A 20,385-nucleotide genomic window follows, 5' to 3' on the forward strand; every position below is an offset into this window, starting at 1 on the left:
TGGAGACAGACAGGATCAGACACCATCATCTGACCTGACTGCAACATCTGCACACATGCATGCACACATTCAAGCAAGCAAACACATTCTGACCCCTGACACGCTAAAACTATAGTTGGATTAAGGAAGAGAATGTTACACAGAAACCTTCAACCCCCAAATCCACTGAAACCCAACCCTCTGACACACTTAGTGGAGCGTTAGCGGGCTTACGGTGTGTATTGTGCGACTGACAGCATGATGTGTGTATCTGCTGTGTGTGTGTGTGGCTCAGCTTTTGTTTATATTGTAGGGACCAAATGTCCCCAGAATGATAGTAAAACTCCAAATCACCTACATTCTGAGGATCAGCCAACGGCTCCCATGAGGGAAACGGCTTAATTAACATGCTAAATAATGAAAATGTAAAAACGTAGAACGTTTAGTTTAGAGTAGGGTATAAAAATATCATTAGCTCATATTTCATTAGTACTATTTTTATGAAATTGTAGGATTTGCATAAAAAAGCAGTGTCAAGTGGTTCCACACAGCTTTGTACATATAACAATTTAGTTGTATGAACAAAGAAAATTCAAGTAGAGCTGACAAAATGACTTTGAGTAAATACAAATCATTCATTACATTATATTTATATGTGCAGTGTACTTAATTTTTTGGCGAACACATTTATTGACTTAATTTACCTAATTAAATTGACTATTTGCTATGCAATCAAAAAATGAATCATTGAACAACATAAAAACACATAAAATAACACTTTAATCCCTAAATTTACTCTCCTAATGCGTGCTGAGAAATAAGGATCCATTACCCAGTTGGTTATGTCAACATTAATTTGTGCGTTTCAATATTAAGTTGACTGTACAAACCATTATTAAGTAAAGCTGACAATACTCATTTTAGAAACAACTCAGTTAAATTAAGTTTTTTAAGTAATGTGAACAAGGATAGTTTGAGTGCAAATTACAGTAAATGATGTGTGAGTGTGTGCTTGCATGCATGTGCGTGCATGTATATTTTTTATCAGTATGTGCATGTTTGGGTTTTTGCATGCTTGTCTGCATGTATTGGCAATGCTTGTGTGTATATGTGCATGTATTAACATGCTTGTATTGTTGTTTTTGATTGCTTGAGTGTGCCTGTACAGTATGCATGCATGTGCTTTCGTGCATATGTATATTTGCATTTGTGTGTGCGTGTATATTTGCATGCTTGCAAATGTGCATGTGTGCATGAATGCATGCATGTTTCTGCCGTCTAAACACTTTTAAGAGACACAGCTTTAATATTGTAATAGAAGATCAGGTTTTCTCACTAATGAATTTTGTCCATGTCTTTGCCATGACCTTGGCCCAATAATGCATGTGGCAAAGATGCAAAACTAGCATGTATATGCTTTCCAGACAATCCCATCCTCCTGCCCCATATAAACACACACACATACACGGCCAACTGTTCCGGCAGGTGGCCCACATCACTAAGCTCCTAGAGCAATTATCCGCGCTGGAATCCCGTCGCTGCGACAACAATCAGCATGGAGCTAGATCCCTGTCACAGCGTCCATATAGCAGCCTGTTAAACCAACCAACTGGGACATTACATCACCGTTAAACTGGAAGTTTACCTAGCACCAAACACATTGCACGCAATCAGTTAGAGTGCAACATCTGTATTGTAAAATCGCTTAATCTGTCTCTCTCTTTGTTGTCTCTGTGGATTTATATACCTTTAGACTTTCTTATTGTAAGTGTGTGTGTGTGAGAGAGTGAGTTATAGTGGTCTTTAAGAAACTGAGAACACAATGTGAGCCCCATTTGGTTTACGAGAACATCACTAAGAATACAACACTCTGAGGAATACACTCGGAAGTGTACGTCTGTTCCGAAGCCTAGTCTGTTCTCCATGACTATAGTGAGCATAGGCAGCTTCCTTCTAAGGCAGCATCCTGACTGAATTGGAACGTCATAAGATCCCCAGATGGACTTTTTTTGTATTTTCTGTGCTTTTCGGGGAGATAAAATGTGTTAAATGGAGCTGACAGCACTGCAGTCTTATTGATGGCTGAAAGCATAATGAAATTATTACATTAGACAAAATGTTTAATAAATATGCAAGGGGTGCGGGATGTAAACTTGCATAAATATCACATAACAGTATCTTAGAAGGCAGAATCATTTTTTGCTTAATATTTAGAGCAACCTGTATGCTAAGAGCACAGTTATGATTTCTTAAAATGTTGTCTAGTTAGGCAGCTCACTAGGATTTCTAACAAATCTTAAAGGTGATGTGTGTAATGTTAAAACTTGTGTAATGTTTCCTGCACTGCTGAATCTTCACAATTATTAAAATTATTAAAAAAGAAATACTCAAGTTAAATGTGAGTGTGCTGTTTGAAAGCATTGTATTGTCTTTCTATCTTCATGAACAAATGATTCTTTTGAGCTGATTCTTTTAATGAATCATTTATAAAGACTCACAGACTCATAGAAGTTGCTGAATATATATATATATATATATATATATATATATATATATATATATATATATATATATATATATAAAAATTATTTTTATATTTAATTTCTTTATTGATGTGATGATGTGAGTGTGAAGCAGGACTATTATTTTTGCAGTGTTGTTTTGTATGAAGTATAGAAATATGTACAGGTATCTGATTTAAATAAAGAGCACATCAAATAATAAAAGTAACGAAGAAGCAAACAGAACTGCTAACAGCGGCCCTCACCTGGTGTTTCGGCACAGGTGCGTGTCGTGATTAAGTGTAAATTTAGCCAAAAGAAAATCCACTGCAACTACATTTCATGACAAAATCCACAAGATGGCAAAACCTAGAAAGGCTGTTTTTTAATAAAAGTTCTGGAGCGTCGGAAAGGGCTTGCAAACACATTCGTCTTCTCGAAAATGAAAAACTATGAGGTCAAAGCTTTGGTAACTTTCTTTATAAGTTCTTCAAGTTATGTGGGTATTAAGATGAACAGTACTAGTATTCTCGTACAACCTAACATGTAATAAATCTTTTTTTTTTTTTTTGTTATAGATATTATGAAATTCAGGGATGAATATGTGATTGGACCATTTCTGCAGTCCAGAGAAAGCTGTTTTATGCTATGAATTAAATGTTTATTATGATGATTATTTTTAATACATTTATTTATTGAACATTGGTGTTTGTATCATGTTGCAGTTGAGGCAGTGTGTTGCATAGATTTTTATTTACCATGGTTAAGGGGTAAATCTCTGTATTGCTTCCTTTTAGTTGCTTATTGCATTAAACTGCATTAGTTTAGAACAAAGAATATGGAAAATGTATTGCATAGAATACATTTCCATATTTTCTATATCAAGTTCTCTATGAAAGCATGTAATAATGTCTCTTTTTTCTAGATCTCCAGAACTCTTAAAAAAGTTCTCTTTGCTTTCTTGTTTAGTTTTTAGAAAGATATATTGGGTCAAAGTTTATGGCTGTGCACTGACATCAGTGAGATCAGGCTGAGGCGACAGATTCATCCTATTAAAGTAGTACACCAGTCGCCAGCTGTCTATTGTCTTTCTCTGTCCATCTCAAGCTGTTTTCACTCAGTTCTTTTTATCTTTCCCTTTGTTTCTGTACTACTCTCTTTCTACAGTATGTAGTATGTTTACTATGCACAGTAAGCACATTTTCTATGTGCACAGAATACCCAAATGACTACTTTTGCTCAAATATGCAGTATACAACAGCATACACTCTTAGAAAAAAAGGTTCAATGGGGTTCTTGGCTCAATTTTTAAGAACCCTTTATGTCAAAAAGATTCTATATTAAGAATAAATGACTTTTTCTAGTGATAAATTATGTAATGAGCTGTTTAATTCATACAATTTAATTAAAATTAAAAAACAAAAGTAAATAAATTGAAACTAAATCCATAAAATGGTCCCATGATGGGAACCCCTAAAAGGTTATATGAAGCGCCTGAAAGAAACCTTTAAGGTTCTATAGAACCTTTTTTTTCTATGAGTGACATGTGGTGTGTCCGCAATTGCATACTGTCTGAGTAGGTACTACATTTAAATTTGAACTTACTTCACGACTGTTAAAAACGTTCTATACACTGTAAAAATTAACAGTGATTCTAACTAACACTTTTAGTTAACTTTACTTAATGTCTTTAAGTACTATTGTACTTAACTGAAAAAATAGTAATCTGTACTATTCACATACTATACCTTTTTTAACTCAGAAAACCCAAGTTAAGATTAATTGATTAATTAACCAATTAATTGGTTTGAGTACCATTTTGTCAAGCAAAAAAAAAGTTTTTGAGTTGGGGCAATTCTTAATAGACTTTTTACTAATTTCCTCCAATTCTGCAGTTATCTTTCTCTGTTTGCATTCACTGATCTCCCAAAGTCGTCTTAAATGTTCAATTGTCAATACCTCTGAAAAATTTAAGAGAACATCACATAAGCTGACTTCATAAATTGATGCTGATTTTCCTAAAAAATTGTTTTAACTCACCATTATGGTGATCAGTGTTCCCTTAATAAATTGATAGTGATTTTCCTAAACGTTTTTGTTTTAACTCACCATTATGGTGATCAGTGTTCCCTTTGGTCGGGCACTTGGAACTTCATACATTGTAATTATCTTCCTATTGATTCAACTATGCAACAAGAAATCACAGTTATTTGATTTTAAAGGAAGGGAAGTATACATTTTGTATATGAATTTTATATAATATAACTATGTCAAATAATGATCTTTTAAAAAAATTGCTGCTAACACTTGTCAAACATCTTTTGAAACCTTTAATCGATTTGATATAATCCCTCTATATTTGTGACAATGTCATGCAATTGACAATGCTTGAGTCACACACAGACATCAACATTCAGCATGCAAAACACAACAATGGTAACAACAATGGTAGTTATACTAAGTCAAGAGTACATGTAAAGTAAATGATCAAGTACACTCTACAGTTCTTTTTAGGTACTAGAACTCTTGTGTAAGTGAACTATACTAACTAAGCATTTGTCAGTACAACATACTATTGTTATTCCATTTAGTTTTTTTAAGGCAGTCGGTTTGAATGCTTTTTTAAAAGTAAGTCTAACTAATTGGATTTTACAGTGTAGTATGAATATGATAGTATGAATGAAATTCCATGTTGTTACTGTCATGTGACCTACGGCATAAATTGCATTACTTAAAGGGGCTCTATGTAGGAATGACACCCAATGTTCAAAATAGGTACTGCAGTCCAAATTCAAAATATTGTTTGGCCCGTCCCCTCGTTCAAAGACGCGGGTTGCCAGCAACAATAGGGAGCGCAATTCACAATGAAAGCTGAGGAGTTGATTTATCTGTTTTAACATGCTGTTGTTCATAGAGATATTTAGATGGATTCAGAGGCTTTTTAGGTCAAGTAGAATCTGCGATTCTCTGACCCAGTTTGTTTGTTGGTTTCCATGGCTGCAATACGCTGCATTTTCCGCCAACTGGCAACCTGTGATGTCGAAATACTATTGGATAAACTGGCAGCACACGGTTTGCCACAGACCAAAACAAAGACAGACATTCCGACACGGAACGCACATTTTCAAAGTAGAATATCTGGCTGTAGCATTGATTTTCTGAGGAACAAGTAGGTGAACTTAGCATGTTTCCTAAATATCTGCAAAAATATCGGGGTATTTTTATGCTTTATTAAAGTAAAAATCTTACATAGAGCCCCTTTAACTCTCCCGTGGCTTTATGGGATAGTAAAGTATCCATTGAATGCGCAAATCTCGGCGGAAGTAGTAGGTCATCCGGCTACATTTTCACCTACTGAATACTATGTATTTGGAAATTCTGCTCTGTTTGGTGTACTGTTTTTTGCATACTATAGGGAAGTATTTGATTTCGGACTCAGCGATAGTGTATTGCATAATGCAATGTGCTCGACTATGACTTTTTGTACATTATTTAATTGTAGAAAATAGCTGAAAACTGGACACTGAATTAAACATGCAACAGTGAGATTACGTGAAGCATGCTACTTCATGAAATGAGATATTGCATACTGTTTCATTTACTATTTTTAAAAAGTAGGCAGTATACAGTATGTTCAGAAAGTAATAAATTAGTATTCTATTCTAAACAAGCAGTGTTTCATTGTTTTCTACTTTCTGTCATTTCTCTTCTCCCTTCTTCCTGTTTCCTCCCCCTCTTTCTTCTTCACTTCCCGCTTCTCTGTCTGTCTCTTATTTCTATTTATAGCATTGGCTCATTTGTGCCTCTAAATCAGAGAGTGCTGTTGGGTAGCACGAGGGTTTTTTACTTTCATACACACAACATATGTTCGCACATTAACACGTCTCATTGTTTCATGTGCATTGTGGTTGTGCACTTTCAGAGAGGTGTATGCATGAACAACACATGCTTATTTAGTGTGTGTGTGTGTGTGTGTGTGTGTGTGTGTGCGTGTGTGCGTGTGTGCGCGCTCCCTTTTTCCGCTGAACTAAGCTGTGATTCCCCCATCATTAGGGATTTCTCTCTTGTTCTCTTGTTCTCTCTCTCTCCTTTTTTCTTTCCAGATAATATGAACCAACTTAGAAACCACTTGAAAACAATCTGTGCCACAGGGGCCAAATTTAAACTTTTGTCACATCAGTTAATGGTGGGTGATTTGAGAGTTTTTAGCGATAAATTTGTATTACTTGCCATTAAACTGTATTTTGCATTATTTTATTACAAATAATACAATTCTGTACCTATGACAATGTACTTATTTAGCTGTTTTCCATGCATTATTGTTATTATCTCATTTGCAGCATTATATACTCTATAAAACAAGCCAGATGTCACGTTAACATGAAGGGACATTTTGATTTTTTCCCTTGTTTTGATTTTGATGGCTTCATGTATTTGTCACCACATGGAGTTCTAAATAAAAAAATATATGATTTATATATTTATATTTCCACTGGTAAAAGTGTTTTGAGTCATGACAGATTGATTTGTGTGCATTATATTGCAGTTTAAGTTACCAGTCAACTGAGGAGAAACCCTGAAAAGGACATTTTTACTCACATATGCAGCTCAGTGAGTGTTAATTTTGGACCCTGGTCAGAAAATGCACAAACTGGGACACTCACTCTCTCTCTCTCTCTCTCTCTCACACACACACACACATCAAGCATGCAACCACAGCAATGGACACAAAACACACACTAACTCACACAGACTAGAAAAAGATTAGCTGTTGTGAGATGTGAAATATTATTGCAATCAGCATGAAATAACATTTGCAACTCATTTGTGTAATCTGACATATTTCTGAGTGAACTGGATATGCTGTGTCAAGAGAAAAAATGTAGGGCAGGACTTCTAATCAATGGGAACTAAATGGATGGTCACTCAACATTTTTACACTCCCTCTTTTCATGACTTTTCTTTATTTTACTCTAATAATAGTGTTTTTATAGTCCTACATCCTCCTTGTGGGTGTGTGGGCCAGATCTCTGAACAATAAATAGCCTTCATACGTGTCAACTACACGCGATGTGATAAGATTCTACACCAGACGCGACGCGACTATGAGACGCAACACAAATCGATCAAAAACCGCAGCCAATTAGAAGAGCGCAAGGGCAGGTTCTCTTGGGAAGCACGCTGCGATCACAATGAAATGGATGAGTACATAATCAAATTCATAAATATTACTCAATTTAAACATTATTTAAAGTACATACTGAGTGACTGAAACAATCTTTGTCATAGAATACACTTGTTTATTCACAAACAGTTTGAACATCCTTGTGCCCATTTACTTAATTTCACGATCTGAGGTGAATTATCCACAACTACTTTCAGTACGGCTACAAAGCTGAGAACACAAAATGATATTCAAACTGAAATTAAATGATTTTAACATAAATAAAGCACATAAACAGTACCTGAGATTATCATTACCATACTTTGTGTTGTTGTTCCAGCAGTGACGTCGTAGAAAAATAGAAACCGTTGCTAAAATAGAACCATCTCGCGGACAAAAACTCTGATTAGTAGAAGATTGATTTGTCACGGCATGACCTCTTGGCTGAATTAAAAGAATGATATTTTTGCAATAAATTCGAGTAGGCTGCATATTTTTACATTTTGAGTGTATTACTATATGTTATATGTCGAATTCATGTTTATAAAAAAGACGCTGTAGACGCCGTGACATCATATCATGACTGCTGCAACATCCAATGAAATTTCTCATGTTCAAAGTATAGTGTGACCGCGGCATAACGTGGAAAAAATTTTGATCCAAGCGGAAACCTCACCCAGTTTCTCTTGAAGCCAATACGGAAGTGACTTAAACTGCAATTCATCGACTGGCCGCTAGGGACAGGCTCCAAAAGAGAGCAGAATCTCATTGAGTCCCATGTTAAAATGCTCAACTTTACAGCAGAAAAAAAAACATGCTTACAGGCTGGTACAAATTGTGGTTTTGGTCTATACAGCTAATTTTGCCCTTCATGACAACTCTGAAGGCCTTTGCACACTGAGTCCGAAATTCGCATGTGAAATTTTCGCAGGTTAAAAAATAAATTCGAACTCATGTTATGTCAATCACGTTTGCACACTGCCTCCGAAACTTTCGTCCGTCAAAAAAATATTCGGATCAGGTTCGATTTTCTGCGTTTTTCGCATCCGTGGCACGCATTTTGAGAGACGTTTTGACAATTCAGAGCCACCGTACGCGAACGCAAAAATCCCGAATGCCATCTGACAAGTTGATCCACGTCTTCTACAGCACAAAACAGCAGCACTGAATGACAAACAACGTGAGGAATACAGAGACCGAATATAAAGACAGATTGTGCCAGTAGCAAAGCATCAAACTGAGCCACTGACATCCTGAAGTAAACTTTGAAACGCTCGGGATAATCCCGCAGCTCCTTGATGAGGTGAATTCTCCTTTCTCTCTATGCAATCTCGAAATTGGGTGGACCCAATATTTCCTCTTTTTAAGGAGAGAGAGGACAACTAAATCGTGCTCACTGCTTGAAGAGTTCATTTTGTATTGTTTTGCGTTTTGCATTCATTAATACGCATCGGACTCAGTGTGCAAGGTCTCTGTGCATGACGAATTTTTAGGATTACGAATACGAAAAAAACGCATACGAAAATTTCGGACTCAGTGTGCAAAGGCCTTGAGGGGGGTGAATTTTTTTCATCGGTTTAAATTATATTAAGCCTTAAAGTTCTGCGTAATTAAGGGCGTGGTCACTTGAGTGACAGGTGGATCGCGCTGCTGTCTGTGAGCCGTCACCTCAGCTAATTCCAGCCGCTGAATTTGGCATCTCTGCCGTGTTTTCTGCGTTTTTTCAGGATTATTTAATACAATTATCAAATAATATGGCTTGCTGTGCTTATGGTCGAGACAGATGTGCGTCTGTGTATATGTGCACGCATGCAGAAGATAAACAGAACACACTTGTTGGATCGTCTTGACATTGGCTAAAAGTTTTGTCCACCAGATTTATTACAGTGACAATAGAGAATATGCCTCTCAAGACACCATAAACTCCAACAGCACTGCTTGGATATTATAACTAAAACTGCTGCACTAATTTGAAAATTTATACTTTGAATGTGGGCTCATTTGTTTGTGAGAATCCAATGTATACAATCATATACAGTTTTACAACATAAACGCTGCTCAGATTGCATAATTTCTTGAAGAACGATGATCGAGAGCAGATCATTCAGAAGAAATGTGATGCAAACAATGGATAATATATCAATATTTCATGGATTTAATGCTTGTTGTTTGTTTTTCAGTGGATGCTCAAAGACATTTTACCCAAGTGCGACAGATTGGATTCATCTCACAATCGCCATTTCATTATTAAGGTATGAAATCCCATTTTGAATTTGCATGTTGACACAAATTACAATATTACTGGTGCTGGAGCATCTATATCGTAAAACAGACACTGTAACCTTTAGCACTTTCTAATGATATAACTTGTTATCTTTGTTAATATTTTAGATAGTGTCTAAGATAGATAGATAGATATCTTCTTAGCCTGCTAACATGATCATGTCGAGCTAGGTGGGCGTGGTTTCAGCAACCAGGCACCTCAGTTCCAACCACATCCCACCTCTTTGCCCATTTTCAGTTATCCGGGAGTGATGCACGATGACGCGCTGCCAAGATGGCAACGGCCGCATTTTCGCTTCAAAAATGCTCTTCAGAAATCTACAGGTGACGTCATGGACACTACATCCATATTTTTTACAGTCTATGGTCGCATTGCGTGACACGGTGTTAATATGCAAACGTGGACAGTCAGTCATGTCAGAAAGTCAGAAAGTTTTGAAAGTTTAGAACAAGACTTTTTTAGTTTTAGTTTTAAAAGATGCTTTTTTTTTAGACTGGACAAGTTGTGAGTGCTGAAACTTAATGTATGTTTCATAACACAAACTGTAAAGTTTAATGCAGTAATTTTAACCAGACTGTCGGTTAACAGTTTCCACCCCGCTTTTCTCTGTTATCTGCGTTTGTCATTTTCTTGGAAGGAGAGATGCTAAGGAGGATCCCGTCTGTTGTAAAGTGCTGACTGTGCCAGCCTGCCCGACCTCGTCATGTCTAGAATGTAAAAGGAAAATGTTCGGGCGCGTTGTGGATGTCTGCTTGCGGGACCATTAAGGCCTCCATCAATATTAAAGAGGTTGGGACGACCCGAGGAACATTCCAGAGGCCGGTCCATTAACGGACCACTCCAGCACAACAATTCGAGGCTCAGAGGTTTGTGTAAATGTGTGAGAGTGTATGTGTTAGCTTTTCCAGTCCAGGTTTAAGTAAGAATCTGAATTTTCAGAGTAACTTTGCATGCCACAGTATTCTGTAATGATTTACATACAATAGAACACAAAAGGAGATGTTTTCCAGAATGTTCACACTGTTCTTTTCCATGCAATGACAGTAAATGTGGACATATGATGTCAAGCTTAGTCCATAGTCATAAAAGAGTTTGAGCATTTTATTCCAAGTCGTGCAAATTTGGAACAATATGATGGTCAGTAAATGACGACAAAATGGGCTATCCCTTTAAATTGTGTTTGTGTATGTGTGACTGTGTGTGTGTTAGCATTTTCAGCCCAGGTTTAAGTAAGAATCCAAATTTTCAAAGTTTGCATATCACAATATTTAAAAAAAACAAAAAACAAAACAAAAAAAATCCATCTAGGGTTTAAAGGGATAGTTCACCCAAAAATGATAATTCTGTCATGATTTACATACCAAAAACACAAAAGAAGATGTTTTGCAGAATGTTTACACTGTTCTTTTCCATGCAATGACAGTAAATTGGGACAAATGCTATCAGTTTTTTTTTTTTATTATTATTAACAAAAAGCATCATAAAAGTAGTCATACATACAATTAGAGCACCAGATTTCAACTCATGCGAGTTTCAAACAGTATGGGGGTCAGTAGATGATGACAGAATTATGATTTTTGGGTGAACTATCCCTTTAACTTGTGTTTGTGTAAATGTGTGAGTGTGTGTTTTAGCTTTTCCAGTCCTGGTTTAAGTAAGAATCCATGCATCTTGCATGCCACAAGATTCAAACTAATTCATCTAGGGGGTTTAAAGGGGTAGTTCACCCAAAAATCATGATTCTGTCATGATTTACACAAAATGTTTTGCAAAATGTTCACACTGTTCTTCTCCATGCAATGAAAGAGAGATTCTGTCAAGCTTTAAAAAATGACCCAAAAAAAAACTTAAAAAGCACCCTAAAATTTCATTCATACAATTTGAGCACCATATTCCAAGGGTGAGTAAATGATGACAGAATTGTGATTTTTAAGTGAACTATTCCTTTAAGTTGTGTGTGTGTGAGAGAGTCAGTATGAGAAAATGGGTCTCCTTTAACCTAACATTAAACAGATCATTAACTGTTAAGTGTGTGAGAGCTTCGTCCATTTCCGGCTCTCATGCGAGACCAATAACTCTGAGTCCCATCAGCAGCTTCATTCAGAAAAGTCTCAAATTCTTTGTAATCATCTGTCGTGAACAAAGTCTGTGTGTCTGTGTACGACATTGCGGTGTCTGGATAATTTAATGAGTGTTGTATTACGTCTTTTCCCTTGACACTAGTATTTGTTTATGCTTGTTTCTTCCTATCTGGCACTAGAAACCACCCAGAACAACTGCATAGCAACACCTTGGCAACCACCTGTAATATACAGCACTGCACAGGCAAACACCAATCACATTTTCTTCTACAAAAAAAGAACTCATTGACTGATGGAATATCTTTTGATTCTGTATGTTTTCATCATCATCTCAATTTATATTACCCAAGGTGCACCACGTGACCTTCTGCCCTTGAGAATAACCTGCTGACCCTGCTGTTAGGGAAGGAAAATTCGACACCCCCCCCAGTCTTCTGTTCCTGTGAGCCTAACTCTGCCAACTAACCCACGTGGGTAAACAACACCTCGGCTTTCTGCTCTCCACGCATGCTGACCTCAGCTGCATTCTTTTCTGCTGTGGTCGGTGACCTGCATGGCAGATCCTGCTCAAATTAACGCTGCTTCAAAACCTCCGCCCCCATGATGGGCGCAGGTTGGCACCGTTCTGCGAGCCCTGCTTAGTCTGCACGGGCCACGTGGCTGGTGGTCAAAAATGGATAGGGGAACAAACCGGAAACATCTGCCTGAGGTCCGTCCCATCCCAGGTACTGAGGCCACATTTACATTACATGGTTAAAGTCAGCCAATTTTTTCCTCCCATATGGCACAGATCGGATGTGACCCACAAACGTGTAAAACACATGTAAATGTGTAAAAACAACTCAAGTTGGGTTAAATATGGACAAACCAAGTGATTGGGTTGTTTTAACCCAGCGGTTGGGTTAAATGTTTGACCACCTCAACTTTTGATAAAAAATGTGTATATGTCAGGCTTAAAATGAACCCAAAATAGGTTGGAAATTAAAAATCAGACATATAATTACTAGAGGCAACAGTAATAATCAAAAGGTGTACATTTATTATTAAGCAATTTAATAAATGTTTATTATTTAATTATTATCTATTATACGTATTAATAAATGTTAATTTAGTAAACATATTAATAAATGTTAATTTCTAGCCTATTTTGGTTCATCTCTGTTGCTCTTCGTGTGTTGGTCAAAAACAAAAATTTCAATGAAATGACTGACTGAATGAATGTACTATATTTTAGTTTGATAATGTTTTTTATTTAATATTTTGTATTTTTAGGAGATTTATAGTACTAAATTAAATTTACGCTGTAGTTATAATCTATATATTAACTTTTTGGGCATAGACCTGAAAATGAAATTTCCAACTTAAACTCATAAATTTTGAATGCTTTAGAGCACAGACTTAATTCTGATCTCTTTTCAAAGACAACACATGGCTAAAAAAGTTAACTTAAAAAAAGTTACACAATTTTATGTTTATTGTTATGAAAAATGCACAAAAATACAATTTTCAATTTTTAGATGAAATATATATTTTCAAAAACACATTTTGCTCTAAAACTGCAAGAAAATCAAAGCCATAAATCTAAACAAGTTGTGTTTCAAATTTGAGCTTGATATTTCAAAAAATTAGCTTTCAGTAAGATTTTGTTTGGCTGCAGTACCAAAAGTTTCCACTAGATGAAATTCGACACCCATTAATTTTCAATGAATGAATGAATTTCGCACAGCAAGTGCCAAAACCTTTACCAAGTTTCATATCATTCTGATGAAGTAAAAAAAAAAAAAGTCAAATTTTTTGGTCAAAAAATGACCAAAGAGCACCAGAGGGTTAAACAGTAGTTGAGTTAAATAAAACAACCCAATCACTGGGTTTGTCCATTTTTAACCCAACATTGTTTAGAGTGTATGTGGAAATAAATCTTATATGAATCGGATACGTGCATTTGCGTCTGCATGTAAGCACACAGATCGGATATTCGCCTGTCAATGTGAGTCGTATGTCATTGAAAAAGTGACGATGGTGAATGACGTCAACTCCAACCGTGATCACATGACTCTTTTCAGTGCCCAGGCTGTAACAAGGGCTGTCTTCTTATTTCACATTAAGAGACCAATGTTTTTCTGACCTTTAAAGATGGTGCGTAAAGCAAAAGCTTGTATTATCATTTTGATAGTGCCCATTGCAAATCGCACCATTTTTACTTCCTTTTCGGTCTAAGCTTTTCCGAGTCAGTACGTTTGCCTTGGTTTGTTTCGCCAAGTGTATAGTGTAAATGCAGATATCAGATATGGGTCACTTTTAATATAAGATGTAAGCTGGTTGGATATAGTTAACAAATGGGAATTGGGTATCAAGACCTGCGGTGTACATGCGGCCTAATTGACACTTTGATTAGTGTACTACTTCTTTATGTATAGATTTAGTAATCAGTTAGTCAACCCCACACAATTTCTGGGCAATAATCATTATATTTAAAGAGTTTTATTTTAGTCTAAGCAGAAGCCAACACTTGTTTTTTCAAATTTGTTAATAAAGCAGATTATTGGAGTATGTTTTACAAGAAAATACTATTTCAGTCTTTCTACTTCAAATGTTCATGTTTAATTCAATGAGTTACTTGTAGTTTCTTGGTCATTAATAGTGAAATTTAGCAATTTCTGATTGAATTTTTTTTTTTTACACCATTTTTTTTTAAGTGTATGCAAACTCAATGCATTAGCAGTTAATCAAATGAATCAGTGCAACTGGTAAGCAGTAATCTTAACATGGTGAGTGCCCACTTACTAGCTTAAAGGAAAGTCATTCACGGCTACTGGGAAAATGTTACGTCACTTAATTGTCTTTGTCAGGCTAATGAGCAGGAAGAAACACATCACTGTCAAGCCTGCTGACCACGTCACACATAAACTTTGAACTTCTGGTTGTGAGAAGCAGGAATTAGCATCCTGTATATTTATATCACACCCTACTTCCCTATTTCACACACTATCTGTCCTAAATAGTATGCAAGATTAGAATTAGTATGTCCACGATCATGGCATGTTGACAAAAGCAGGCCAAAGTTGCCCGGGCGGTGTACTATTTGTGGTTGTTTTCAACATGTGAATCTGACATTTTTGGGGGGTAATATTGATATAATGTATGGGCTGTTTTCTTAAAGGGGATTTCACTTTTTTAACTTTAGTTAGTGTGTAATGTTGCTGTTTGAGCATAAATAACATCTGCAAAGTTACGACGCTCAAAGTTCAATGCAAAGGGAGATATTTTCTTTTACAGAAATCGCTTTTTAAGGACTGAGAACACACAACAAAGGGAGTGAGATTCTCCAGCTTTGTTGTTGTTGAGCTGTTAAAGCTCCGCCCTCTTCTGGAAAGGGGGCGGGAACAGCAGCTCATTTGCATTTAAAGGGACACACACAAAAACGGCGTGTTTTTGCTCACACCCAAATAAGGGCAAATTTGACAAGCTATAATAAATGATCTGTGGGGGATTTTGAGCTGAAACTTCACACATTTTTCAGCATAGTTAACTTCACATTATTAACAGCATTATATTTTGTGAGGACTCACCAGAGTGCAGAATCTCTCCGGCGGGTTCCCACAGGTGATGCCCGGCGGCTCGACGAGGATGCGCATGTACTCCTTCATGAACTGGGCTTTGGGTTGGCACGCGTAATGCTCCCACACGGCGCCTTCGTCCGTGCTCACGAGGGACTTGCACAGGTCGTACTGGCCTCGAGCTCTCGCCAGCACGTGCACCAGCAGGTAGAGGAGTCCCGCGCGTGCCCGCATGACAGGCGCGTGACCGAGAGGGGATTTCCGAAGGTCCGGAGAAATGGGAAAGGGACCACCGTGGGTTCAGAGGTGGGACGTGTTAACATTAAACAGCAGCACCGGTGGTCAGGTTAAAACATCCCATAACTTCGCCACAGGCATGCTTTCATTTACTCCAAGAGGAAAAAGTCAGATCAATAGAAAAAAAAAAAAGCGTTCTGTTGTTATGAGGTTGAGGGAAATTCTCGGAAAGCAAGTTTATTGGTGTGTGTGTTGTTTGCACTGAGAGGACAAGTCTTACTTCTGTGTGTTTGGACACTGTCCTGATGTGTTGGGTCAAAGGTGCTGATGCTTGGACTTACATCCATAGCAGCTCCTGGACTGCGTCACCACGGAGCATATTTGTGTGCTGTAGGTCCGTGTCCCACACATGAAGTGTGTGTATCCCCCTTTCCAAACTCAGAAATATCCGCCCGACCTCATCTTTCAGACTTCAGCAGCTGCTGTCCGTGGTCCTGAAAACAAACACCACACAGTTTAGTGCTTTACTTCACTGCTGTTTTCTTCACTCGCACACAAGCACTGGATGTCAGCCTGTTTTTTCTAGCAATGCTTTCTGCTGATGGTCTAATTTGCCAACCCTCCCCCTAAACAGACGTTGCATGTCATCCTGTGAACCGCCACCAGTCCGGACAGATGGCTGATCTCGCATACAACACGAGTCTGGAGTGAGGAACATGCGTGGTACATGCACACACACATTTAACAGACAGAAATTATATAAGGCAGGACTTCAAGGAACGGCAAAGAAGTGGATGTGCATGATATATCATGCAGATACTGATATTGTATGTTAAATAGTTTCCTGAATGATCCACGTTTCATTTCAATTGGGAAAAGGGAGGAGTGAGGAAGGATCTCACATGTGCAGATACGCACACAGTGATCAGTTTCAAATTTTGCAAATGCAATGCAGGCAATATAACCACTGAATAAACTGGTTTTATTAAAGTAAAAAGTATTTGATAAGACTGAATCAACCTGATTACATTATGGCATTTTTAAGTCAGATCCTAGAAAACATCATATTTTAACAGATATTTCATGCAATTTTACTGTAAACAACTTTTTTATATATTTCATATTTTTATATTATATTCAACTCTGTAATGCATGTATTTTTTTTTAGGTAAAATATTGTCAAGTATACAATTTTTAAGTCAGAGCCTAGAAAACATCATATTTTAACAGACAAATCATGCAAACTTGTTTTTTATCTCATATTTTTATATTATATTCAACTCCGTAATGCATTTTTTTAAGGTAAAATATTGTTTAAATAAATTCCCTGCACAAAGCATTACATTTGTTAAGGTTTTATTTTAAAAGTTTATATGTGTTTTTATTTAATGTTGACTAGTTAATGTTTTAGATTCATTTAGTATTTTACAAATACTGTATGCTAATGTATATATATATATATATATATATAATATTAAATATATATATACACAATATTTAGTCTTACCGTAATGATTGCAATATCGTCACCGTGGTAACCACAACTACAGTACCAGTTTTTACCTCAAATTTAACATATTTACAGTGCAGAGTAGTGCGTAACGGCAAAATCTCATTCCTGTTGTTTTTAATTCTTCATTCACCAGCAGTCTGATCATTTCAGAGCTTAATTTTGTATATAAAAGTAATTAAAACTGCTAGATATTATATTTTCGTTTTGCCTCACGTAAGTTCCACTGGCTGACAGAACAGGAATACTCCTCCATACTGTACTGTAAAACATCTCAAACAAGCATCGATATTCCTCGTACACACCCTGGAGGTAATCCAACATCCGTAATGTGACACAAAACGTGACTAAAGTTGATAACTGTGGTAGTTTAGCATCAGATAACAGTTTTAAATCGTCTTCCCTCTGCAGAGCGGACGGCAACGCACGGGGTGTGTCGTGCGCGCGTCCCGCCTGTAAAGATGAGGAACTGCGTGACGGATAAAACACATTCCGCGGTACAACTCGGTAAGAGAGCTGCTTTTACGTTTAAACTCGAGCAGAAACAACTTTTTGGGGTTTCAAAACATTAATCAAAAGTGAGACGCTCTGACAGGCTCGTTTCTGAAACGGGAGCTGCGTTCATCCGGGTTGCTGAAGTAGTTGAGATGGACTCACCGAGCGCTCGAAACGGCATCGCCTCCCGCAGCGAGGATGCGGTTCTTCCGTGTTTGTTTTTTTTTTTTTTATTATTATTATTCCTCCCTGCCGGAGAGTTTTTTTAATGCACACTCTGTCGGTTCGTCACGGGAGGACGGTGCCCTACTTCTGCAGGAGATGCTGAATTACTGGAGGAGGGTGTGTGTGCGTGTGCGCGAAGTATCCAAAAGTGAGAATATGAACTTGTAGTGCGCGTGCTGTCTACTTTACTGGATCAGATTTGCCCTGTGTGTTCAAGGGCAGAAAGCTTCATGGCAAATCTCCCTCCCCTCTCTCTCCCTCTCCCTCCCTCTCTCTCTAATCCATTTAACCATCACTCTCAATCACTATCTGCGGGTTTGAGTCAGGCTGGCCCGGCTGTTCTACTGTCTTCTGAGGGGCTGAAACTAAACCGCCCCACTCTTGAGGCACAAGGGAATCGGCATTTTTACACACTCCAGACCTCCTTGCTTGGGGAAGCCTCTGACAGTTCACAATTGTATCCTTTTTTTTTTAAATGGATAATCTTTCCTTGGACTTTCATTCAGAAATGCTGATAGAGCAACTCAGTGCAATATTTGCCGTTTATTTCTCAGGGTTGGTAGGTTACAGCAACTTAAAAAAATCTCTCCAAAGAACCACATAGAAACTTAAATACCCTTTATAGTCACGTGTTTTTTAAACACTTTTAAAAATGAAGGTTCTTTATTGGTATTGATGGTTCCATTAAGAACCTTTAACATCAATGGAATCTTTCCATTCCACAAAAGGTTCTTTATAGTTTAAAAAAGAATGTTTAGATTTTTTAAATGTTCTTTACACTAAGAAAACAATAGTTATTTTAAGAAATGATCTTTGGAAAACCCAAAAATGGTTATTCTGTGGCATCGCTGCAAAAAATACCCTTTTGGAACCATTCTTTTTAAGAGTGTATCTAAAATGCTGCAAAGAACTATTGAAGAAACTTTGCTGTATTGATCACAGAGTTTGAATTTCCAATACATACTGTGTGTAACTGTACAGTTACAGTTCCCCAAAACGTACACTTAGGAAACATGTCGATGCCACTGCATTATATATAAAAATATCAAACCAAGTGGCTTTTATTTTTTTTTAAAAAGATAGCAGAAGTTCAAGCAACAGAAAGGGTTGTGGGTTTGACATGATAAAACGCTATATACAATGTTGGACATTTTGGGTTGTTTGTTGTTAGTGGAACAAGTTGATAATTTCATGTGATGAACTTCACCTGTAGTTCTTCTATAGGACACCTGTGTGAACTGACTTCATACATTCACTAAAAATCACCAAAACACCAGCTGCCTGAAAGACATTGAGAAAAAATGATGAAGAAATCAAAGTAAAAAGATTCCACAGCATTTGATACAGCCACTTGATTTGGAATTTTGTTATTTATGCAATCAATATGTGCTCCATGCAGTGCAGCTTAAGGCTCCAAACTTTTTGGGGTCACTGTGTGTTCTGATATGGAAATACAGTATAACAGATTTCCTGTTAAGGCCAACAGGTCGACTGATTTACATCAGTTCTTGCTCCTTTTAATGCAAAGACATGCATTATTGCTTAAAAAGGAATGGGGTTGTTCATTTTCAACTCTTCAAAAAAGACATTAGTACAGCCCTGACTCAAACCTGTGATGTTATTTTAATGATAGGGGACCTGTAATGTCTCTTTTACAAGATGTAATATAAGTCTCTGGTGTCCCTAGAATGTGTCTGTGAAGTTTCAGCTCAAAATACCCCACAGATCATTTATTATAGCTTGTCAAATTTGCCCCAATTTGGGTGTGAGCAAAAACACGCCGTTTTTGTGTGTCCCTTTCAATGCAAATGAGCTGCCGCTTTCCAGAAAAGGGCGGAGCTTTAACAGCTCAACAACAACAAAGCTGGAGAATCTCACGCAGCCAAAATGAGGATTGTCAGTAACGGTGTTCAGCCTTACATTGTTCAAACCGGAGTCGACACTGATGGAGAGACTCAGGAAGAAGTTACAACTTTTAGACATTTCTGAATGGTTAGTGGATAAATTGATGTAGTTGCTGTGGAGTTGATTCAACTCATCGACTAGCATGTGCCGTCATGTTCATCTTTTGTGTTGAATTGACCCTCGTTTGTGAAGCAGTCCGGCGTAAAATGACGGCATGACAACAACACTCTACTACAACAACTCTTCCTCTTCTCTAAAGCAGCCCAACATGGCCCCGCCCCCTTTGTTGTGTGTTCTCAGGGGCGGGGTTTATGTAAATTTTAGGGTTTGTGATGTCACTAACCCGGGAAGAAGCTCGTTGTAGTCTCTACCAGCAGTTTGTTGTCGTCCTTATAAAGTAATTTCTGTAAAAGAAAATATCTCCCTTTGCATTGAACTTTGAGCGTC

The 20,385-nt window shown here is 37.2% G+C and overlaps 1 protein-coding gene across 3 annotated transcripts in view; it reads right to left on the bottom strand.

The window, feature by feature from the left end:
* Positions 1–18,440, bottom strand: part of ntng2b (netrin g2b) — an 86,964-nt gene extending 68,524 nt beyond the window's left edge. The window contains exons 1-2 of one of the 3 annotated variants that reach the window (XM_048166548.1): positions 17,971–18,440; positions 15,579–16,297 (exon numbers count right to left, since the gene is read on the bottom strand). In XM_048166548.1, coding sequence (XP_048022505.1) covers positions 15,579–15,800 — 222 coding nt within the window. In that variant the 5' untranslated portion in view covers positions 15,801–16,297; positions 17,971–18,440. The other 2 variants (XM_048166550.1, XM_048166549.1) reach the window with 2 other exon arrangements.
* Between the last annotated feature and the right edge of the window lie 1,945 nt (positions 18,441–20,385).

This window comes from Megalobrama amblycephala, linkage group LG18 (assembly GCF_018812025.1).
Source record: "Megalobrama amblycephala isolate DHTTF-2021 linkage group LG18, ASM1881202v1, whole genome shotgun sequence".
Classification (NCBI taxonomy): Eukaryota; Metazoa; Chordata; class Actinopteri; order Cypriniformes; family Xenocyprididae; genus Megalobrama; species Megalobrama amblycephala.